We start from the raw sequence: 24,854 nt of genomic DNA on the forward strand, positions 1-24,854 counted from the left end.
TTTTAAATGGGCGTAATATTCAATGTTTGGCCCTACAACTTTGCCGAAGACACCAAATTGATCAGAAAATTCATTAAAAAGTTACAGATATTCGAATATTTACGTAGGGTAGGGTAGTCATCAATGAGACACTTTTGGTTTTTAACATTCAACGATTTTTGTATTATTTTCCTTAGCATGTTTTAATGAGCTTTTTGTTGCAATTTCCTTCTTTTAATGTGTTCTAACATTGACCAAAATATGAGATCGATCCGACCTCTACAGTCAGAGCTATCCAACTGTCTCAATGTAGACGCACTTGGAGGGAACAATGAGACAGGTGGGGAACAATGAGACACTCTACAAAAATCAATACTTTTCTTGTAAAACATCATGTTTTGGTATTGTTCCGTTGCAGGTGACTTGCCTTGAACATTTTAAAGCAATTTTGAAAACTTGAAACTTCAAGTAACAAAAATTATACTAAAAAGTATTTAAATTTAGTAAACACCATTTATTTATACCAAATAACTTTATATGTTTGGCTAAATGAAGTCAAAACTCAATAAATATGCCAAAAATCACTTCCAATTCATGTTTTGAAGGATTTCCCTAGATTTTGAAAAGTTTAATGAAGAAAAATCAAAGTGTCTCATTGTTACCCATGGGCTGAAGAGAGTGGGGAACAATGAGACAGCCCTGGATTCTGGGTATATTCTTAATATTGGTCAAATCTAATGAAAGGCCATTGTAGCCCAACTCATGCCCTATGAAATGACGAAAGAAATTTGGAGAAATATTAGTTTTTGTGTTATTGGCAGCCTATGAGCGAAAATGTAATTTTCAGTCATAATTTACTTTTACACCCCAAAATCAAACATTTATGAATAACTTTGCAAGGGAGCGTCCATAACCAAAGCCACTATTATGGCAGACGTGTATCCAGTAGACACACCTTTTCCAAAAATATGAGCCTGATTGGTTGAAACTACGACTTGTGAGAGCCATTTTATCATTGTTCTCATTGATGACTACTCTACCCTACCATTTTTGTATGGACACCTGCCAAAAATGACACAAAATAGCTTCTGTGGTCATATGGAAGGCCCCCACAAAGTTTGAGTCAAATCAAAGATACAAAAAATAAAAATGGTCGAAATCGGCCGAATTCGTAGAGAGTTGCTCATATTAAAAATGTAGTGTACCAAACAAAACCACATTATTTACCTAAAACTCGTGCTGAAAAGCTACGTGGAGTTCCTTCGCCAATTCCAGAATTAAGCAGTACTCCCCAAGCAAACCAAATGGCAGAGCTGAGATTGAGTGCATCTTCTTCATTACCATCGTTGGTTGTGAGCTTAAATCGACCAAACGGCGAAAATCTGTCCAGAAGGTAAAGTACTAGAGCAACGACCTTAAACAGTAATAGGTGATAAGTTATTCTATAGTATTGTTTGAATGCGTTATATTATAATATAATTATCTTACGTGTACAGAAACCATAACAAGGATCCATAAGGTATTGCTAAAAGGTTGCAAGAAAGACACCTGTAAGAAAACAAAAAGTTTATTTAAATTTAGGTTTCGGCTTGAATAAATTTGATACACTCTATATCCATTATCCAAGTAACCATCCGCACTAAAAAAATCATTAATAGGCTGTAAACCAGCATTCCACAGCTAATCTGCATTAAAACAGCTAATATTAGGCAGCTCTAAAGCAACTGCTCTAGCATATGCTGAAATGCAGCTCATTTAATGCTGCTACCAGCAACACTGCCTAATTTTTCCCATTAAACTGGCAACACAGTTGAGATGTGATAGAGAGAGAATGATGAAAACCAAAACAAAATATCTCTGGCTCGCTCATCCCTCACGAAAACCAACCAGCTGAGGAAAAAACGGAACGGCTGTCGGTTTCACCCAGTCACGACGTTCTAGCAGGATTCTAGCAGGGTTCTTACAGAGCTGGATATTCTTACAGCATTCTAGCAGGATTGCTCCACCGTTCTAGCAGGATTCTGACAGAACCAGCTCTGCTAGAATATTTCGTGACTGGGCAGCTGAGATTGAATTTAATTTTGATATTTAGCATGATTAATTTTATGTTCAAGCTGTTTATGTGATATTGCGGTGTAACCAAGGTGTAACACCACACAAGTGGAACAATCAATTTTGCTGCACACAAAGAAAAAATACTTTAAATATAAAAAGATCGTTCGTTGAATTAAAAGTTCGCGTTGGTGAATATTCGTAGAAAGTTCAAACTTTTTTATTTAAAAGTTGAAAAGTTTTTGATATTTTTTGAGCTCGCGATTCAACTTTCGATGAACGCGATCTGCCACGATTACTAAGAATGACCGCGATCTGGCACGATTTCACCGCGATGAGAGCGCGATGTAGAAAAATCGCGCGATGTGAGCTGTACACTGCTCGAATGAGTTTGCCAGCAACCATATGACAGATCTTGCTGAAATTCGATTCGAGCAGTGGAAGAGAAAAACAAAACAAAAAAATAAACACGTGGAAAAAGTGGCTTTTGGAGGACAAATTTTCTACGGGATTACCAAAACCTGGTCCGTCCGAAGTTTCTCGGACAACCGAAAGCCCGCCATGAAGGAGAAGGACGGCGGCTGCGAGAATTTTCGCCGAAGAGAAGACCAATCCGGAATGAAAGGCGAGGAAATCGCCGTTGTCGATTCGCCAGCTCAAGCGACATCCGACATGTCGACGTCCCAGATGAGCCCCTGTGCTGGAAGTTGTCGCGGATCCCGCAGTCTTCGTGCCCAAATCCAACCCAAATCCCCTGCCTGTTTCCTTCTTCCCAGGTTATGGTTTTCGCAAAATCGGTGCCGGCGATCGTTATCCAGACTACGAACAACCTTATCAGTTAGCTGGACGCAAAATCGCTCGAGCTGGCCGGTTGAATCGGTGGTTTTGCATTTACGCCGGCGGCCACGACCGCAACCAGCACTGCTATGGAAGTAGCAGCCCGGCCAGAAGCATCTCGAGCTCGAGTGGCGGAGGTGGAGGCAACACCACGACAACGACCAGTAGCAACAACAGAAGTGGTTCGACTGTACCGCTTGGAGCAGCTGTAACGATGGCCACGGCTGGTGGAAATAGCAGCAGCATCAGTTCCGAGCACGAGAACCTGCTCAACCAGCTGGCCTTGAACATGCTTTGCAACCAAAAGGTCCTGCAGAGGATCGCGCAATAGTTCATCGTGAACCCTCCCAGGTCCCCACTGCTCATCTGCTCGGCCACTAATCCGGACAGACCGTCGTCACCACCGCCCAGTGGTAAAGGACTGCCCAACATTGAGGACTCACACGTGCTCTGTCGCTGCACCACTTGACTGTCGTTATCAGGGATGCCAGGTTGCCAGATAAATCTGGCATTGCCAGTTCTTTTGAGTGGCAATTTGTAAAATTTTATTTTTTATTTCTTCCAGACATTGTTGAAATGAAGTATGATGTTTATTTTGTGAAGCTATAATGCATAAACAGTGAAAATACACCATTTTTGAACACTATTTCGCTCATTACTTTGAGAAAAGTGGCTTGCCAGGTTTTTGCCAGTTTTTTTGCCAGATTATTTTCTGTTCAGACCTGGTAACCCTGGTCGTAATTAACATTCTCGCTCTTCTTCTTGCACACTTTTTAGACGCCGAACTGGTCGATATGATGCGAATCTTCTGCGAGGTCATGCACGACTTCCGGTCTCCAGTTTGTCGAGTTTGTCCAGTTTTTTGCACCAGCACTTGTTGTTGTATAATATCATTCAGCACAAGGCTGAATCGCACGACATGAAGGACGACTCGGAGAACAAAACCATGTCGGAGTGCATCGGCGAAATCTACCCTATCTGAACTAGTCGCTCGAGACGTTCAACCCGGAGGAAGGTTTGGTGGTGGCGGTGGACGGCTCGCGGGTAACCATCTACAACTACGAGTGGGTCGAGTGCAAGACGCGATGGGCCGACAACCAGAACCAGCTGGTGACGCCAGGGACGTCGTCGCCAATCGAAGACGACCTGACCGACGCCGAGCAATGTGATTTTCGGCAGGCAGCGGCCGCGGCAAGCTTCAGCTGCTGAGTCGATCGAGAGGATGGTTCGGCGGAGGTAGCGAACGGCTCGCGGGAAACCATCTACAACTACGAGAGGGTTAAGTGAATCGCCGAGATAATCTACGCGAGCTTGATCACGTGATCGGCCAAGAATTGCCGCTGCCGAGCACTCGGATACACTTCTGATACCACCAGAAACGCGTTTGACCAGCTCAAAAAGACACTAGCCGGTTAACTCGGTGCGTCCACATCCATCTTGATCATCCAGAATGACCAGTTGGTGCACAGCAAGGGCACTGGTGGTATCTTGGAGCTTTGCTGGAACTCGCGCCACCTGGAATAGCAACACTTGACACTTCAGGTGCTGAAAAGATTATCCGACTAATTAACATCAACATCAGTTCCCGGAAAGGGAGGAAACATTAAAATAAATAAATTGTTTCGATTACGTGATTGCTAATTGAATTATGATCCTTTTGATAATGTTTTGCAGAGATGACCTTTTGACGTTCCGGAAGTGATACGTTTCAGGATGCTTCTGATGGAATTGCGCGGAAGTTCTGGAATATTTCCAGTTGTCTGTGGCCACGGTACGATCATCTCCGGAGATTTTCCGGACGATTGGCATCATCAACTCTACTTCCTACGCTCTGAATCTTCGTCTGACAGTGGCCGCGGCTGCTGCTGCAGACGCAGTCGGACAGGCTTGCCAGCTGACGGCGTTCGACCAGTAGTCAAAATCAAAAAATCAAATTATTCACTCTACAGCATTGCCTTGGCGTTCTCGATTGCGAGATTCCTACTCGAAACAAAGTGTCCGAAGGCTTGATTTTTGAGGCAATTGCAAACCTCTTTTCACACCTTAGCTTCCATCCACCCCGGGATTCGAACTGACGACCTTTGGATTGTTAGTCCAACTGCCTACCAGCGACTCCACCGAGGCAGGACCCAGGGAGACGACTCCTACACCTGGACTGAGCTAACTACCTAACTTTTTTAGGTTAGTCCGGGGCCAACATTTACTTCCCGTCCGACGGAAGGCGTGATCAGACAAATCTCGTCTCGAAAAATGCCACCGGGACCGTCTGGGATCGAACCCAGGCCGACTGGGTGAGAGGCAATCACGCTTACCCCTACACCACGGTCCCGACTCGACCAGTAGTGATGAGACTAATAAAGAAATCGACAGCTCCGTTGCAGAACCCGACCTAAACAATTGTTAGAGCAAGGGGCAGGAAACTCTAAATATTTAACTAAGTATAATAATAAGTATACTTAAATTATATAAGTATACTTATTCTTTCCCACCCTTCTATAACACCCTTGTGTTCTTTTGAGCATCCTCATAAACGTGTAGCTGTCAAACAAAATCTGCCATTTCTTCTAACCTGCCAGCGAGTGTGGAAAGTGTTCCGAGCTGAATGGTAGTTCCGGAATCGGAATGTCACCGGAGGACATTCCGCAAGGGAAAAATGAACGACGCCAATGAATCGGGGTCGATCTGGCCAAAGCCGCTCTAGCATGCCGGCCGGCATCTAGAAGGCGCGCTCTTCTTCATATAATTGCCTCACATCGCCTGTGTGTTCGGCCGGAACACATTATTTGTCCTCATGGAGTCCGTCCGCAGCCAAGATTCGGCCAAACACAAACACCTTACCCATCTCGAGGAGGGCCACGGCCGTAGTCAAATAGTCCGTTTCCGAGTCTAACCAAAAATTTATATAATATTTTGAATATTTAAAAACTGGACTTATCTCCAGAATATTCATGTTTTTCATTATTTAAAAAAAAACAATCCAAATAAAAAAAAATAACTTGTTTTTTATGCGTCCGCTGCTCGTGAGTGAAGTGTTGGAGCTTTTGATCTTGCAGGCCCGCGCGATGGCCTCCGGAGGTTGCGCCTGAGCCGTTGACTCGAGCACACTGATGATTTCCAGCAGCAGGGGAGGACCGCGCGGGGGTCACTTGAGGGGGATCGCCGTCCGATAGCTGGCCAGTTTGGTTTCCGGAGATTCGTGCTGTTGTCCGCGTCGGTTGACATCCGCTGCAGGCAGTGGGAGAACTTTCCCGTGCCGTTTCGCAACATCCCGCTCGGAGGCAGATTTTTCCCAGGTGGCCATAACTCCGCTGGTGGTGAAACCGTACTTTGTCGAGAGTTCCAGCGGTAGGGACCACTTTTCCGAGTGGACCGGGCGCCACGTAGCTTGCACCAGTTGGCACTGCTCGTAGATTCTTGCAGGAGCAGAGCTTCGCAGTCGTTCTTCACCATCGAAAGGATGATCTCGGTGTGCTCCTTGATCTTGTCCGCTTCGGCAAAGTCGAGACCGCGGACTATGGCCGCCAATGTGAGGTTGAGCAACATCCTTGCTACAAGTGCGAAGTCGATTTCCGGAATTGGATAGCCCGGATGAATTGGTCGCAGTTGAGTCTCCAGATTTACGCAGTGATACGCAATATTGATCATTTTCATTAATGTCTGAAGCTAGACAATGTAAACAATATCAAAAAAGGATCAACAAGGCTCACGAGCTGTCAAACCAAGGTTCAGTAAGTGGCGGTGGGAACTTGGAGTTAAATATTCGTAAGTATACTTACAAGTATACTAAAATACCGCCAGTACACTGAAAATCAATAAGTATAATTAGAGTTTCCTGCCCCTTGTGTTAGAGTCTGAACAATTTCGCATTTAATTTAGCTTGAATGCAATTCAAATAAAGAATTTCGTGAATATTCAACTTAGTAACACTTTACCTATCACACATGCTTTTTTTTCATTTACTTTATTTATCGTTGTATTACAATTCCACAATTAGGTGACTTCCTGTCCAAACAGATATAACTTCAATGTTCCGCCGCCAGAGGTGACCCAGCTGGACCGTGGACTGCGTGTGGCCAGCTGGATTCCGGCTCGCAGACTTCCACTGTTCTTCTCTGGATCGATGCCGGATCGCGGTACGAGGATGCCTGCAACAACGGCGTCGCGTATTTCCTGCGTGAGAAAGGTAACTTGCAGGAAGTAGTCTTGGACCATCTGCACGCGACCGCCTTCCATTCCTCTCGGAAGCATCATTCTTGGGTCGACCAAGAACATCCAAACGATTAGCAAGGCAGGCTTTCGTCGATTCGCACTACAAGGCACCCGCATCGTCCTGAACACTGCCGGTGACGTCAAGCACGGAGACCTGGTCAAGCTGGCCGAGTCCAGCCTCGGAATAGTTGGTTACACGGAAAGGCCAGGTTTTCAGTCGTCAGAATCTGCGACACAAAATCGATCGCGTCTTCCAGCATCGGTGAGCCACCGCACTATCGAGATTCATTAACCTTCCTACGGTATTGGGGTCCTTTTCGGCCTTTTTGGAAATTAAATTTGCCATAACTTTTGTTATATACATGCTAGAGCCTTCAAATTTTCTGACATTAAATTTATAGTATAAATACACATTTCACAAAACAAAAATACCTCGGACGACCCCTAGGGGAGCGTCCATAACAAAAGTTACTTTAAAGGTATTGGGGTCCATTGTCATGACCGTAGATTAACATATCTTTCAATTTCATGAAGTTTGATATGTCGGATGATAAGGTTTCTCTCATATTTCGGGAGTGTCCCCAAAGGGGCTACCGGTAGCCGGTTCCAAATTGTCCAGGATGGGTCAGCGAACATTGATAGGGTTTCTCTCATATTCCGGAAGTGTCCCCAAGGCGCCACCGGTAACCGGTTCCAGATTGGCCAGGATGGCTCAGCGATTAACGGCATTACCAAAGATGGACATATCTTTCAATTTCATGAAGTTTGATATGCGACATGATGGGTTTTCAACAAAAAAATCAAATTGGCCGTTCATCGGGTACCCGGGAACCGGTTCCAGGTTACCCGGAAGTGGCCACTAACACTCTAGAGTGGTTCTGGTAATCGTGTAACGTGTTTTTAGTAAGTTTTATGGATCAATTTCAACTATCCAGAGAGTATTGGTATCACATATACGTGAAAAACAGTAAAATATGAACTTTTCGGATGTTCCGGATTTCCAGAACCGGTAGGTCACCTGGCCCTGATATTAATATTTGTGGTCAAAGTACAGGTATATACCTGTCGAATGCAACCCGGAGCATCCTGATTGGTTTAAATTTGCCGGAGATACAGGTCGTCAAAGTTGGGGTCTCAGAAAGGCCTTTTTTTGGTTGTAGCCGATTCCCGGTGGCCACAGTGACCAAATCCGGTTTTCCGGGTCGGTTTCGGAAAGGGGACGTTCTAAGCTTTCATTTGTAACCAAAAGAACCGGAATCGGTCAAAAACTGGATTTTTGACGATTTTTTAAAGTTTGGGGTCGAAAAGGACCCCAGTACCTCATGTGTGATTTTTTTTAATACCAAGGGAAGGTTAAGCTCATCCGCTCGAGCAGCTACACAGTTTGCGATCCATCCGGGATCCGAGTGGTTAATCGGGTTTATTCGGCCACAAACCTCGCGATGGATGAGTTGCGCGCGAGCAGGGATGCCAGGTACACAAATGTGTCTTTGTTTCACAGACTTTTGAACTTGTGTCCAGACATTTTGTGATGCGCAGACAAACACAGACTTTTTAAATATGACACAGATATACACAGATTTTCCGTAAACGGAGCGAAAATTCGATTTTTGAAAGTCAGGATGGTTTTGACAACACCCCCCCCCCGCTCATCATTTTTTTTTGAGACGATCGTTGATGCTCGAGTTTAGGTCAAAGTATGTGTACAGACATGCACAGACTTTTTTCAGTAGTTCAGACTTTTCAAATTCCGACCTGGCATCCCAGCGCGCGAGTTTCGCGATTTAGTCGTCTCCGATAGCCCGCTTCGCTGCCTAGGGCTTTGCTTGGGGAACACTTTGCGCCCTTAAAGGAGTTAGTACCTTCTTGAGCGTCTTCGCGGGGATCCACTCGTAGTCGACGTCCTTGGTGTTAGTGTTTCCGGTTCGACGGTCTTGCGCACCACCAACGATCGCTTGCGCTTGCCATACGAATAGCAGAACTGCGGCCGAGGACGAGCAGCAGCACCACGATTGCGGCCAGGAACACGACGATGATCGAGAAGCTTTCGTTAAAGACAGCCTCCGAGAACTGCTTGCCACTGGCGTCCCGATAGATCAGCGCTATGTTCAGCCCCAACGGATGTCCTAAGGCCGAGAAGTTATGGAAAAAGTAGTTAAAGTACATTTGATAGCGGAACGAAGCCTGGATGGTTTCAACGATGAAATCGTCGCTTCCCTTGTTAGCAAATCCGACCAGGAACATAGACGGGTAACTGCGAACCAGATTCAGCGGACGGATCAACAACAGAAACGTATCTTCGTCGTTTTCGGCTCATCGTCCATTTCAGTTTCCTTAGCTTGGTCTGTCACCGACGCGTCCTCTCCCTCAACCTCCGCGTCTAACTTATCCTCGGCGGTGTGGGTCTTCAACCGAGAACCACCATCCACCGTGAGCAGGAACGACGGAGTAACCAGCAGCCTAAATCACTGGTGGAGGGGTAACTTTGAATCACAATTTTCGCAGATTTGTACGCCGCTCCGAAGGGGGGGAGCACTTCAAAGACGCCGACGCGGACTACGACAGTGAAGAAAACGTTAGTTTACTTTGGGTTAGTTTGTTTTAGTTTCAAGAGCGCTGCTTATAAATTAAATTGCTCCAAAACGTTCTTAAAAATTCTCTAAAATTTGTTTATTTACATTTTTGACTGCTCGAATACATCAAAACAAACATTTTTGCAGTGCGGCTAGTTTCACGGAAAACTGCAAGAACTCATATTGCATGGCAACCCTGACTGCATGAACAAGAATTTTCATTCGAGCATGATCTGGCCACGATGAGCACGATGAGCGCGATCTGGCGCGATTTGCCGCGATGAGCAAATAACAACCACGATGAAGGTGCGATGTGCGAATAAGGTGGAATTTGATGCGATTTGATGCGATTTTAATCAAATCGTGGAGTGTCATCCCCCTCGGGATCCGGCCTTCAAGCAGGAACGAGTAGAAGTGAGCAGCTCCGATTATCATGTCGACCTTGCGGGACACGTTGAACTCCGGGTCGGCAAGTGCTAGATGCTCCGGAATCTTCCACTGGGCGATCGGGATGGTAACGGGCGGGGTCTCACAAGTCACCTTGCGCACGGCTGACACGGGATCTGACCTCGGTACTGACCTTGTGCTTGGCGTTCGTGATCGTGCTGTCAACACAAGAGATGGCGACGTTGGCAACCTTGCGAAACAGGTGAAGTTGCTGGCACAGGTGTTCGCTCGTCACGTTGGGTTGAGATCCGGTATCCAGCAGGGCACGAGCGAGGTGTTCTTTGCCGTAGCTGTCCAAAACGGCGAGCACCACCGTCGACAGCAGCACGCTGGCGCTGCTCGACTTCGTAACGGCATTCACGGGAGCGGGGGTGGCTACGATGGGGTTCGTGTCCTGCAATCCGGGGCCGGGATGGATCATCGAGTGGTGGCGCTTGTTGCAGTGCTTGCAGTGGTACTTCGAGCGACAGTTCCGGGCAAAGTGGTCGCTTCGGAAGCAGTTACTGCAGAGCCTCTTGTCTGTGACCACCCTCATGCGCTCCGAAACGTTCATGCCGTTGAACGCAGCGCAGTCCATGATCGAGTGCCTTTATTTGTCGCAGGCGGGGCTCAGCGGGAAAGTCTTGGGCGGGGTTTCTACTGCGGCGTTCGAGTTGACGCGGGTTTCGAACGGCTTCTTGGGCGCGGGATTGTGGCTTCCGGACTTCGGTGCGACCTGCTGCGGGCGGTTGATCTGGATCGTATCGCGTACGCGTGCGCGCCTCTGCAGGAACTCGATCATCGCGCTGAAAGTTGACCGCTCTTCCTTCTGGCCGATCGATTCCTCCCAAGCACTCAGCGAAGCGTCGTCTAACTTGTCGTCCAGCATCTCGATCAGGATCGAGCTCATCTGCTCGATCGGTTCCCCAAGCTGCTTTAAGGTCTGCGTGCAGTGCTTCGACGGAGTCGTTGGGGATCTTGGGGTACTTCAACAGCATCCGGATGTGCTTCTTCCGCAGAAGGTTCTTGTCGTTGTAGTGCTTGGTGAGCGTTTCCCAAGCGATGGCGTAGCCCTGAGCGGAGCGGAGTTTGCGACCTTGCCAGCAGCTTCTCCGAAAAGTGACGACCGGAGGAAGTGGAACTTCAGCACACGCAAAGATATTCCGGTGACCATTGGATGCTCACTCGCCTTAACCCATCAGATGTTCAAAACTCTGAACATCAGATGTTCAAAGCGTTTAATAAATCACAAACACAGCCACACTCTCGATCATACGATATATTTTTTGTCTTAGTATGCGTTATTTTTGCGTTTCGCCACTGCCAAGCGATAAAACCGATAAAACTCTTCTTCATCCTTTTTAAAATAGCCGAGTCTTCTTGTTGAACCAGCTTGACGTTTCACATTTTTCCCGTTGTTATTTTTCCTTCTCGCATCGGTCGGTCGGGATTTACGGAGTTCCGCGGGATCACCGGAACTATCGCCACTTTGCTAAGCCAAAAGTGGTTCCTGTATGGATGTGCCGTAAAATGTGTCACGTGGCCTTGCGAGTTTGGCCCTCAGTCGTGTGGTGTTCGTCGAGATCAGTTGGCGAATCAACGCGCGAGAATCCGCGAGAAAGTGCTAGAAGATTCTTGAATTCATTGAAAAAATGTGTCGCGTGGCTTTGCGAGTTTGGCCCTCAGTCGTGTGGTGTTCGTGGGGGAGATCAGTTGAAAGTGCTAGAAGATTCTTGAATTTATTGATAGAAGGCTTCGAGTCGTCTTGTATATATTGTCTTCCTGTTTTTGAGCCGGTTGTTTGCGGTCCGGACTGGGTAAATTCGTGGTTAAGTTGGTTGTAAAGAAGTCGTGCGCGAAGAACTTCATGAAATCGATTGAAACAGTTCGGTGTATCAGCACTATTTGAGGTTTACATGTAACGAAAAATACGTTACTAAAAATTTCATTTTGTTTTGAAAGCCCTTCCCACAGCATCGATGCTCGGATGTATAATTAAGTCCTTCTCAAAGCGTCGAAGCTCGGAAGGCAAAGATTATGTTTCACTTTCTGGTCATATCATCTACCAATAATAAATCCGGATTTATTTTAAATTGTACGTCACCGAAGAATGCGTTAATTAAAATTTCATTTCGTTTTGAAAGTCCATCCCAAAGCATCGTTGCTCGGATGGCACGCCGGCGGTAAGAAGTATAAAAATACGCGAATGATAAGTCCTTCTCATAGCGTCGTAGCTCAGAAGGCAACGATTATGGTTCACATTCTGGTCATATCATCTACCAAGATGAATCCTGACCTTCCATTTCCTTCCCCTACTAACACAATTCCCCCACTTCCCGTGATGCTTGAAGGAGATGCTGTGGATTCAACGGTCTCATGCGGTGTCAACAGATATAGAGCGACAAACTCTGTGTCTGATGAGTCTGCAACTTCAACTATCGGACTAACATTCCTACCTTTGTTGAACTGCATCTCCTTGGGGGGGCGCCGGTATTGACTTAAAGCAGAGATCTTCAGGGGTTATACAGTGAGGATGATTAGCTCCCACTACTCATCTGTTGGTTCATTGTGTAACTTCAGCTGATCCGTCAATAACGGAGTAGCAGCTCATTGGCAGTCAACCATGCTCATGCTCATGCTCCATGTGTATGGATGTGCCGTGTGCCAAGTTGTGAGATTTAAAGTGCTTGCTGTCAAACAAAAGGTACGCGTGAAGAAGATTTATAATCTGAGAGGAACTGGCAAGCAGCAAACGTCCGCCTGCGCCAGACACTCAAATTTACCAGATTATTTTCCGAGTGGCGAGTTGGTGTGGAGGTGTTGAACCACACCAAGGCCGCGAGCGTCATTCTAATGTGCGAAGCGATCGTGGATCGCCCCGGCCAGGTGTCGCCAACATTGCACAAAGTGTGTGATTACAACAGCAACAAGGTCAAGGACCTGCAAGAGGTGCTGTTCGAAAAGCACTTTGACGAGCGCAACGTTTTCCCTTAAATCGTGACGAAGGTAACTCCTGCCAGTCCCGAGTGATGCTGATTGGCCCAAGCTGTTGACCCTCCACGACCGGATGAACATCAAGTCTCAATCCTCCGTGCGGCAAAAATCTTCTTGATCCGCTCAGCTGTCAGGATCACCGCTCGCGCAACCCCTCGTCCCGAGCGCGGATCGCGACGACGTAACTTCAACAGCCGATCGCAATCGGGACCGGCCGAATCCCTTGGTTCTAGGTAAGATTGAATGTATTTTCCCCGATTAAACTTTAATGACATTACTGATTTTCAGCATGAACTCGGAACCGAACATTTCTACGAGTGAATCCACCCGGCGTCGATGACCACGTTAGTCCGTTGACCACTACTCGCGACGACTGGACCTGATTCGTATCGAGCAAGTTCGTCTTACCGACGTCGAACCCCTTTTGCCGTCGGCCGTCAAGTCCAGTTCGCAGCCGATCTATCACCGCTTTCGCAGTCCTTCACCGAGGCGTCGCTCTAGAAGTCTATTCAGAATTCGCCGTCCTGGCCGGCAACGATCATCGCTGACCTCCAACTAACGATTGCGGCACAGCCGTCGGATCACCGCTCATGCAAACCTTCCCGAGCGCGGTATGCATTGTCGCACCTTCAACAGCTACGATCGCGAACCTGACCGGACGGATCCATGCTGGGGTCCGGGTTTTGTCTAAAAGCATGGTTACGACGATTGGCCCAGACGAACTACGAGCACATGAAGTAGTGTGAACGCATGCGTGTGTGTTGGTGGTCCGTCGAGGCAAACCCCAGCGCCCTCAGGAGGTTCAAGTCGTCGCCGATTCGGGGAACCGGCGACAATACCGAAGCTAGGGTCCTCGAGGGAATCACCGGCTCAAGCGCAAACTGATCCTGCGTGATCTGGAACTGCCGCCAACAGGTTCGTGACTCGTGGTGTCGTAGGGATGACCAAACAACTGAGAATTATTTTAAAAGGTTGAGTAACTTTTTATAAAATTTAGAGAAAATTGATGTATTAATTTACAACTAATAAAAAAAGGTGCTGTGTGTTTTTCGATAACTTATTTTTTCTCTTAGGAGAAATATTTATCGAAACAGCCAATTTGTTCTGTTAAACCAAAAAATAAACTAATTCGATTGTGATTTTATGGTAATTTCGATTGATTTAGTTTGAATTTTGGTTTAACGACAACAGAAATGGTCTGTTTTGATAAATAATCTCTGGTGATATTTGGTTTGCGTCCTGGGGTATCGAATAAATCCACCTGGTGGAAAAAAGCGGAACTAATCTGGATGCTGTAACGAACAGTGGCACCGCCAGTGGTGAATAGGTGAAACATAAAAAAATGCGTGCGATGGCACGCACACATTGAAACGAGCTTTCAAATTGCCGCTTTGAACATCGAATGCGCATGATTGTTTATGACCATCCAATGTTCAAGAATTTTGTGCCAATGGTCAGAAAATTCGCATTGGCGGTTTTGCGTGCACGCACGAGATCTCACTCGACGAGTGGATTAGGGAGAGGAACGTGTCGTGGAACGTGAGCCACTTGCTGTAGTCGCCGTCGAACTCCGGGAGCGTGATTGTCGGGAGCTTCACGTTCGACAGGCCAGACAGCAGCGCAGGGCGACTCGTTTCAGGGATGGGCGCGGGGGGTCTTGGTTCCTCAGGGGGCAGTTTCTCGAGCAAGCGGGCTTTGCACTTAAAGTACAGCTCCTTCACAGACGCACGCTGCTGCAGGCAGCCCATCTCGAACACGTCGGTGTCGTCCAACTCGTACTGCGCCATCAGCGACTCAAACGTCTCAAGCTAATCTGCCCAACCGGAGGGGAACTTCACTTTTCTGCTCCTCCGCGTAGCTGTTCAGAAACTGCTTCACTCGCGCCAGTGACTCGTTCACCACCTTCAGCCGCGTCTCGAACTGACGGATCTTCTTCTCAGCCGCAGACATCACGGCCACTTCCGGGGCGGCACACGTGGACGAATGGACGAGGCTGGAACGGGTAAAGACCCAGGAAGTACCGCAAATGGGGGATGAGAGATTGGAGCCACTCCAACTTCTTCGCGGCAGGCGCGGCGCACTAGCAGTGCAGCGGACAGCACGTGCGAGAAATGTGCGGCCTCGTGATCCCCGAAGTGAGGTTACCTAACCTCCAAACTTCCTACGTTGTGTTGGGGTCGGGGCGTGCCAAGAGGTATCCTGGTCACGGCACCAAAATGATGGGGGACACTGCGGGTGCGGGGATTCGTGGCAGCTCACGAGCTGGGACGGGACCGTTTTCCACCGCTGGGGATCGTTTCGGGGGGCACACGCCGGTCACACCGGACAATTCAGCGCAACACACGCCACCCTTGGGGAGCACACGTGACCGAACTGTGCTGGGCGAGTAGCGACGTTAGCGGGCGGGATCGGGGCAGCTCACAGGCCAGGTGATAGACGGCACTATCGGGGGATCACTTTCCGGGGGGGGGGAGGGGGGGGGGGCGATCGTTCTGTGCGAGTGGAAAACTTTTATTGGTGGGGATTTCAACAATTTCTTCTCCATCTACACCTCCTGTCATTCGTCCAAACTTGTCTAGATAGCGCTGTGCGCTATTTGTGTTTTGTGTACAGGGATAGTTCAATTTTGATACCCAACATAACAGTTATCAAAAGTTCAAAATCGCTTCAAGTGTATTGGAGGCACTTCAAAATGACAAACTATCGACTTTCAATTAACTGCTTTATCATAAATCAACTAAACTTAGTAGATTAATGAGGTGAACGGACAATTTTTTGGCCTAAATATGGGACCCTTATTAGTCATTTATATTTGTAATTTTTTATTACATTTTTTTGGCAAACCAATGTCAGGGTCGTAATGAGGACATTCTCCCGCGTCGATTGATATATAAAATTTGGAACTTTACTAAAGATTTAGGGATTATAACACCGAATAATGTTACCGCACATGGTTGTACGGACAATTTTTTGATACACTGTAAGTGTGCTTGAGTGTGACTACGTTGTTTCCAAGTTCTAAATGTGTTGAAAATAATAATTAATTGAAAGTATCCAATTCGTGTTGTTTTATACACTCAGAACTGGGCATCGGCATACGAGAGGATAAGGAGCACGATTCGGTAGTAAAATGGTACTGTGGGCGGACGGAGAGGATAAATCCCGAAATTACCAAGAGTACTTTACTCATAGGTTCATCTTCAAAAAAAGTTCATCCATCAAAAAAAAAAAAAGTACAGGAACCGAGACTCGAACCCAAGACCTTCGGCATATGGGTCATTCCACCTGAAGTGTGCAAGGAAAAATGCAAATTTGAAAATTACCATCTCCGATTCTGCTCAAAATTTTCAAAGCTGTTGAGACTATCAAAACATGCAAAAATCCCGAATTTCATCCAAATCGGACCACCCGCTCCATTTTTGTACCCTCCCTAAAATCGACTTTTTGGCGATTTTTGAGCGAAGCCCCTATCTTCAAACGACGATAACTCAGTAACCACAAATCTTAGATAGTCGGTCTTAGACTCAATTTTGAAGGAAATTAGACGTAGAATCCATTTCCGTGATCAAAATTTAGATTAGCATATTATTTCTACCTGTATTGCGCAATCGAAAACTTTAAATGGCCGTATCTCAAAACAGCCCTATTTATTTTTTTAAATTTGACTTTACCATCGTATTCCCCGTCCAATTTTACATAAGAATCACTTATCGACAGAAAGGAATATGTTTCGTTCCAGAGATATCGAATTTTAAAGTTTTAAGTATTTTAGATTACCTGTATTTGCTTTATTTGCCGCATCTGCTAGAAGCACTCAGGCGCGCTGATCAATAACTGCTACCTGGTTATTTATTGAAATAAGATTTCATCCCAATTAATCATTAGCAAATTAGGCATAAATTGAATGTACACCACAGTAGGAAACTGCTGTAGAATCATAAATAAAAAAAATGTATACGGTGAACTTGTGTGCTAGCCCACAGGATAGAGCAAGAACGACACGCAATACAGGGCAGAATGGAATTCCCGCAGATCTAGCAGGAAATTGCAATTGATCTTGCAAGTAACACTTCAGAAAAAGAGTACGATACATTATCGTGTTAAAAATTATGAATCAACATGAATAAAACTATTATGAAGCATGGAGGAGGATTTCTGGCAAGTATAAAACTGAAAAATGTTAGAAAATCAGAAAGATTAATTAATTAAGATCAAATTCAGTGGTGTTGATTTTGACACCGTCCGAACAATAATCTTTTTTTAGTTTGTCAACCATTTCGAAATCTTGCAAGACGATACAGCTGCTGTCTACATGTATCAGAAGTATATGATTTTGTTTTTGAAATTAAATGTACCAGAATTGAAAAAATAAATCATCAATTATTCAGATCAAACAGGCTCACAATATAAAAATCGGTTTAATATGATCAATCATTCAAACCGTAAGGCAGATTTTGAGGTTTTTACTGAATGGCACTATTTAGCTACCGCACATGGCAAAAGTTCTAGAACCCATGAGAATTATTTCATCTACTACATCATGTTTATAGGGCCTAATAAAAAAAAACTCTAGATTTGTTCTCGCTTCAAATAAAAGAAATAATTTGATAAAGTGGGAAGGAATGAGGAATTAGAAAAAAATATTAAAACAATAGAAAAAAGAATATTTTTTTTTTAAATATTGTAAAAACGTTGTAGAATTTGCAAATAAATATAAACGTTCAAATTTTACTTAATATGGTTCAATGACACTGTGATCAGGAAAAACAGTGCATTAAAAATTACCCAATAAATATTCCTTACACAAAAAATAGATTGTTCAAGGTATTGATTATCTCAAAATCGTATAAAAATATAAAAATAATTCATCTTACAGAACAACAGGTAGTAATTATTGATCAGCACGACTGAGTGCTTCTAGCATATGCGGCGAATGTAGCTAATTTAGGTAATCTCAAATACTCAAAACTTTAAAATTCGATATCTCTGGAACGAAACATATTCCTTTCTATCGATAAGTGATTCTTATGTAAAATCGGTGGTGAGGTCAAATTTAAAAAATAAATAGGGCTGTTTTGAAATACGGTCATTTCAAGTTTTCAATTGCGCAATACAGGTAGAAATAATATGTTAATCTAAATTTTGATCACGGAAATGGATTATACGTCCAATTTCCTTCAAAATTGAGTCTAAGACCGACTATCTAAGATTTGTGGTTCCTGAGTTATCGTCGTTTGAAGATAGGGGTTTCGCTCAAAAATCGCCAAAAAGTCGATTTTTTGGGAGGGTACAAAAATGGAGGGGGTGGTCCGATTAGGACGAAATTCGGGATTTTTGCATGTTTTGATAGTCTCAACAGCTCTGCCAAATTTGAGCAGAATCGGAGATGGTAATTTTCAAATGCTGTTCCGCTTCAGATGGAATGACCCATATTCAACCGTGTCTTTGCCGTATGGGCCACCATGGTTCGGTGACTAAGTGGCTTTCATTTGTCCATATAAGCCACTCAATAGGATGAACTGTTCCAATGAACGAATGAACACGCGAGAGGACTATACTCTCGCAAAATAGCGCTTTCCTCACGTTTCTTTTCTTGAGGACTATCCCCTCGTTCTTTAACTTTGGATGTACGAAAAATAAAAATAATCAAATAAAGGGAAAACAAAGTAGCAAAACCCGCAATAAAAATCACGCAGTCTCCACGTGACGAAAGGTCATGCATATCTCACGTGAAGTTCTTGCTAATTCCACCTGATACGATAGAGAACAGCCATCATGGGTCGACACGCTGCAGATTTTGCTTCCACCGGGAATTCACGTCAATGCTGCATGATAACCAATATGGAAAAAAATCACATATACAGTATGTAAAAAAAGTATTTACACCCCTTGGGCACTATGCACATTTTGTGATGAAACATGTAAAAAATTTAAAGTTTGACAGGAACCTAGTACTACGTTTTGTTCAGAAACTCATGCCAAACATTTTGCTACAAAAAGCTCATGAAAAGATGATTTCTATAAAAAGTTATATAACAAATACTATTACGAAAATAAAAAAGGTGCAAAAAAAGTTTGTACACCTTTCGAAAAATTAACATAAATAATGTTATTTGTTGACAAATCACCATAAATCCAGTCTCCCAACTCCAAATAGGCATCCTTGACTGATTAAAAAAATAATTTGGATTGAATATTAAGTTTACTAACTACTTAGTATAAACGTTTATATAACTCTGGAAATTCTATATAAAACTTATCTAAACTTAATTTTGCAAACTTTTAATTCAACTAAATGTCAATATATTACCATAGAATTGCTAAATAAACATTTTGGAGTGGGTATAACACCGTTTTGGGGGTATTTGTATCGATAGAATAGATTTTTCGTTGGAATTTCGTACCAACCCGGAATTACGTCGTCGGAAAATCCGCCGGCATCCGAACCGGTCCACGATTCACAAGTCAACCTATGTGGAATCGGAAAGGGCATAAAATTTCCGATCTTTTGATACCCATACATCTAGGTTTTCTTTAAAACCTACGTTTTTAAATACCTGGGCAAAAAGTAAGTTTGATCCACGAGAACAAAAATTACGAAATTCCATACATTTTTGGCAGGTTGCTCAAACGAAACCATAACAACGTTTTTGCTTAGGTATTTAAAAACGTGGGTTTTATAGAAAACCTGGATGTATGGGTATCAAAAGATCGGAAATTTTATGCCCTTTCCGATTCCACATAGGTTGACTTGTGAATTGAGGACCGGTTCGGATGCCGGCGGATTTTCCGACGACGTAATTCCGGGTTGGTACGAAATTCCAACGAAAAATCTATTCTATCGATACAAATACCCCCAAAACGGTGTTATACCCACTCCAAAATGTTTATTTAGCAATTCTATGGTAATATATTGACATTTAGTTGAATTAAAAGTTTGCAAAATTAAGTTTAGATAAGTTTTATATAGAATTTCCAGAGTTATATAAACTTTTATACTAAGTAGTTAGTAAACTTTATATTCAATCCAAATTATTTTTTTAATCAGTTAAGGATGCCTATTTGGAGTTGGGAGACTGGATTTATGGTGATTTGTCAACAAATAACATTATTTATGTTAATTTTTCGAAAGGTGTACAAACTTTTTTTGCACCTTTTTTATTTTCGTAATAGTATTTGTTATATAACTTTTTATAGAAATCATCTTTTCGTGAGCTTTTTGTAGCAAAATGTTTGACATGAGTTTCTGAACAAAACGTAGTACTAGGTTCCTGTCAAACTTTAAATTTTTTACATGTTTCATCACAAAATGTGCATAGTGCCCAAGCGGTGTAAATACTTTTTTTACATACTGTATGTTCATGCAGCTTTGTGGTGAAAACTATTTTGAGTGTAATCATGAAGGAAAATAATTCAGCCGTCATATTTTTGGTTCCAAAATAAAACGAGTACCGTCATCAGGGGTGAGATTGGGTCATACAAAAATCCTGAAATTTGAATGACCCAATTTCACCTCTCAGACCCAATGTCACCCATGATGACGGTTTTCAATAAACTTACGAGTGTACTGGATCTAGATGGTTTCTTTTCCAAAATGGTAATCCCTTGATACTTGAATGGTTTAGAAAATTCTATGAATTCAGCTCTTTCCGGGTTTATAGTTAATGGTGCTACGATTAAATCCGCTCTCTCCGCAACAAGTTCTCCAATCAATCCATTCCACTCCTTTTTCACTGTAGTACCAATACCAGTAGTATGATTTTTCAATTGGTAATGCCCAAACTGACCATCCGGAGATAGCGCTAAATCGTAGGTGAAATTAATCCTTTGAGCTAGTGCTTTCAACAAATCAATGCAGTATCCTTTGCAGCAGTAATCGTTCTCTAAAATTATTTTAAAATTACGCATACATTTATTATGAGACACATTTAATTACCGTTTCCGTCAGTGCTGTTAAAATGAGGACAAACTATTTCGTCATCTTCGCAGTCGATTTCATCGTCCTGCAATCGACGAACATATACGAACGGTTTTTCCTCAATCGTTAAAACTTTCAAATGCGTTGGGATCATGATTCCTTCTGGTTTCTTCTCTGTGTTTCCCGGCCATATGAGCAATGTGTCGTTTATTTTAAGTTTCATTCGTCCTTTCTCACTGTCGTAGAAGAAACTTCCAACCTTAATATTCTTTTTTACCAGTGATGAAGCGGGTTGTTGCACATTAATGACATCGTACTCTGCATATATTCTATCACCATTACTGTCGAAAGCAACCTATCGTTGAATGATAGTAAATCATTTATTAGCATTTAAAATAAATCTAATTTAATCCACCTACGTGGTTGGTGCCTTCCTCACTCCTTAAAAAAATATTCTCATAGATCTTTACAATTTAAGACTCGTCTAAAGGTCTTTCGATTACCTAACCAACGATGGGCCGGATAATTGATACCGACACCGTTCCGGCTCCGAAAAAGTACATAAATATTACTTAAGTGGTCATAACTTGAGCCAGAGTTGCCAGATCTTCAACGTTTTGGACTCATTGGATAGGTCTTTAAATTACTCATCGATCGATGGGTCGCATAACGGATCCAGACATAGTTTACATACAAATAAGTTAGATCCGGCTTCAAAAAAGGACATAAATATCTCTTAAGTGTTCATAACTTGAGACAGGGTTACCAATTCTTCCATATTATCAACTCATTGGAAAGGTCTTTCAATTACCTATCGATCGATGGGTCGGATGACGGATTCGGACACAGTTTACATACAAATGAGTGAAATCCAGCTTCAAAAAAGTACATAAATATCTAGTAAGTGGTCATAACTTGAGGCAGGATTGCCAGATCATCAATATTTTGGACTCATCAGAAAGGTTGTCACTTCCTCATTTCTGAAGCACGCATGAGATCAGTACAAAAGAAGTTTTAGGAGTTGCAATGGTATTGGTTTCCCGTCCCAAAACCACAGAGAAGCAAACTACCTTAAGTTCGTTTCCAATGGAACCAATTTTTACTAATCGAGCCCTCCCAAATAAAGAAATATTCAAATTTTTACAAACAGAAAACACAGAGAGACTTGTTTAAACGTACTTACATCTATTTGGCGAATTAATAACTATTTGGCGTCCTTATCAGGCCCGTGCTACTGACGTAGCTTGCTGAAGCCGCCACCAAATGTTTGGTGGCGCTGTTTCGGGAATAACATTTCAGAGGGTCACAAAACAAAAAATAAATGTAGTCCTTTTTAGTTCGTGTATTTAAGTAAAAATTGTGTTTAAATTAAAGTACTGTGTTTTTACTGTGATTTCGTGTTGTTTTAATTGTGAAACCCGTGAATTCCGGAAGCCACCCTACGCACGGACTACCCATACCCAACGAACCAGGCCCGGACCAGCCAGCCCAATCCGATCCGGTCGATGCTGGGGGCCACCAGAGCTGTCGAAGGCTAGGTTGTACTCCGGCTCCCCAACATTCTGGTCCTTCGAACCGGATCGGACGGATCCTGGTTCGCGGGAGGAAGGACGGTTGGACGCTACATTGCCGTTTGTGGACGAGGTTCGTCGCCATTGGACTACGGCGTTGCACGGTTCGCCATCGCTGCTGGGAACAATCAAAGCGCGCCAACGGTTTGGCCATTCATCCCTGGGACAATAGGACATTGTACCCTCAACCCGGACAACGAACTTCGCGCTTGGACATCTACGCGCCAACGTGTTGCGTTTGGTAAGTGGAACCACTACGTATATGTCCGCCGAAGCGGTCAGACATTCCCGGTACTGACACACCTCCCATCCACATCTACGCTGTAAATTCCGCTGGAGCGAACCGCTGCGTGCGTCCCATTGGATCGAGCGAGCCATCTGCTACGCGCTGCGCGGCGAGAGTGCGTTTCCGGTCACGGTCAGCCATTTTCTGGGACATCCGGTCAGCCATTTCCTGGACCATCCGATTGCTGCGTTGCTGCCGGAGCCATCCGACTGCTGCGTTGACACACTGTTCCAGAAAGGACACCTTTTGCCCAGGTAAAATATTCTAAGCACAGTGTATGTCAGCCGAAGCGAGTCGCTACCGTGAAACTAACACCATTTTTCGACCACACAACTCTTTACTACGCCCGAACCGGCTGGACGCCGGTGATTGCACGTGCTGTGACCACGTGGAGGTCGCTGACTATCTGCACGACTCCAAGCCGACACGCGGCGACTCCGAGGTCGCTGGAGATCTACACGACGATCTGCACGACTCCAAGAGGACATCTAACGGTGGCTACAACCGTTTGCTACCGTTCAGACCACCCGAGAAGGACGACATCAACGTGACTGACACGTGCCAAGACGGATCGCCACGTGGACTGAAGAGGCTGCGCAACTGTTCGTTTCTACCGGTGAGTGCTAATGAATAGTATATTGCCGAAGCTAAGACGACAGAAATACACCATTTTAAATCGAGTTTGTATCCTCTTCGCTTACACCACGCATCCCTGAGGTCATCCCATCCGCTGATTGATTTACGATCTGATCTGGTTCACGTTGTTTTTGGTCGCTGCTACTGTTTCTCCAGGTGAGATACACTAGCAAAGTATATGGCTTGCCGAAGCCAAGGCACCGTTGATACTACATTTCCACCTCTTCTTCGCACACCCACGCATTCAATTTGAGCTGCCCACTTGACCGCTAAGGACATTTTGGTTTGACGTCTCGAGCTACCTGGTGCTTCCGGTTCTGATTGAACTCCCAACTGCTTTGGGTACGATCAGTTACTGCTAAAAGTAAGTAATTTGCTACAGCAGTATATGTTCTTGCCGAAGCCAGGACGAAACGGAATACTACAGCACCACACTTTTTCGGTTTACATTCTCTGACGTCATGGCACCCCGGAAGTCCTTGTTAGGACCGACGCTGAAGGCGTTGACCGTTAAATACCAAGAGTTACAAGCAGCGCTCAATGACATCTTCAAATTTGCTGATAAATTTAAGGCGGAAACAACCGCTTCCCAGGTGAGTGTGCGATTGGAAAGCCTCAACAAGCTGTGGGAAGTTTTGTGCACTACCTTGGTGGAAATCAAATCCCACAAAGACTACAACCCTGAGGATGACCCTACCTACAAAAAGGACCGCGAAACGTTGACTGAAGGCTACTACCGAGTAAAATCCCTTCTACTGGACAAGCTGAAGGAACGACAGGAAGTTCCTTGTGAACCGACCCACAACGACACGATTGTTGGGGGGACTGATCACGCCCGTTTGCTTCAGATCAAGCTTCCTATGTTCAAGGGGAACATCGACGAGTGGCTGAGTTTTCGTGACTTGTTCCTCTCACTCATCCACTGGAAGTCTGACCTACCGGATGTGGAAAAGTTCCACTATCTAAAGAATTGTCTTGACGACAAGCCCAAGAGGATCATCAGTGGACTTTCAACCACGTCGGTCAACTACAAGCTGGCATGGGATCGTTTGCAGAGGTACTACAACAACCACAAGGTACTTAAGCAGCGACTGGTGCAATCGTTGTTTACCCTTCCAACCCTCGCCGAGGAATCTGCCACCGATCTGCATTCCCTCGTTGACGAGTTCGAGCGTGTTCTGAACACCCTCGATCAGGTGGTCTCACCCGTTGACTACAAGGATCTTCTGCTGGTTAATTTACTCGTTACGCGTCTGGATCCTGTTACGCGTCGCGCATGGGAGGAAGTATCTACGGCGAAAGATTTGGTTAGAGATTCGCTAGGTGATTTTGCAGATGATTCAAGGGAGGAATCTGCTAACGACACGACGAAG

At 44.5% G+C, this 24,854-nt stretch overlaps 1 protein-coding gene and 1 pseudogene across 1 annotated transcript in view; both read right to left on the minus strand.

The window, feature by feature from the left end:
* LOC120431529 (glutamate [NMDA] receptor subunit 1) overlaps positions 1-21,232 on the minus strand; it is a 42,415-nt gene extending 21,183 nt beyond the window's left edge. The window contains exons 1-4 of the mRNA XM_039596623.2: positions 21,007-21,232; positions 20,631-20,953; positions 1,468-1,527; positions 1,207-1,393 (exon numbers count right to left, since the gene is read on the minus strand). Coding sequence (XP_039452557.1) covers positions 1,207-1,393; positions 1,468-1,527; positions 20,631-20,953; positions 21,007-21,211 — 775 coding nt within the window. The 5' untranslated portion in view covers positions 21,212-21,232. The remainder of the gene's footprint in view (positions 1-1,206; positions 1,394-1,467; positions 1,528-20,630; positions 20,954-21,006) is intronic.
* Positions 8,740-10,674, minus strand: LOC120431528 (translocon-associated protein subunit alpha-like; annotated as a pseudogene).
* Positions 21,233-24,854: the final 3,622 nt, after the last annotated feature.

This window comes from Culex pipiens, chromosome 1 (assembly GCF_016801865.2).
Source record: "Culex pipiens pallens isolate TS chromosome 1, TS_CPP_V2, whole genome shotgun sequence".
NCBI classification, from domain to species: Eukaryota; Metazoa; Arthropoda; class Insecta; order Diptera; family Culicidae; genus Culex; species Culex pipiens.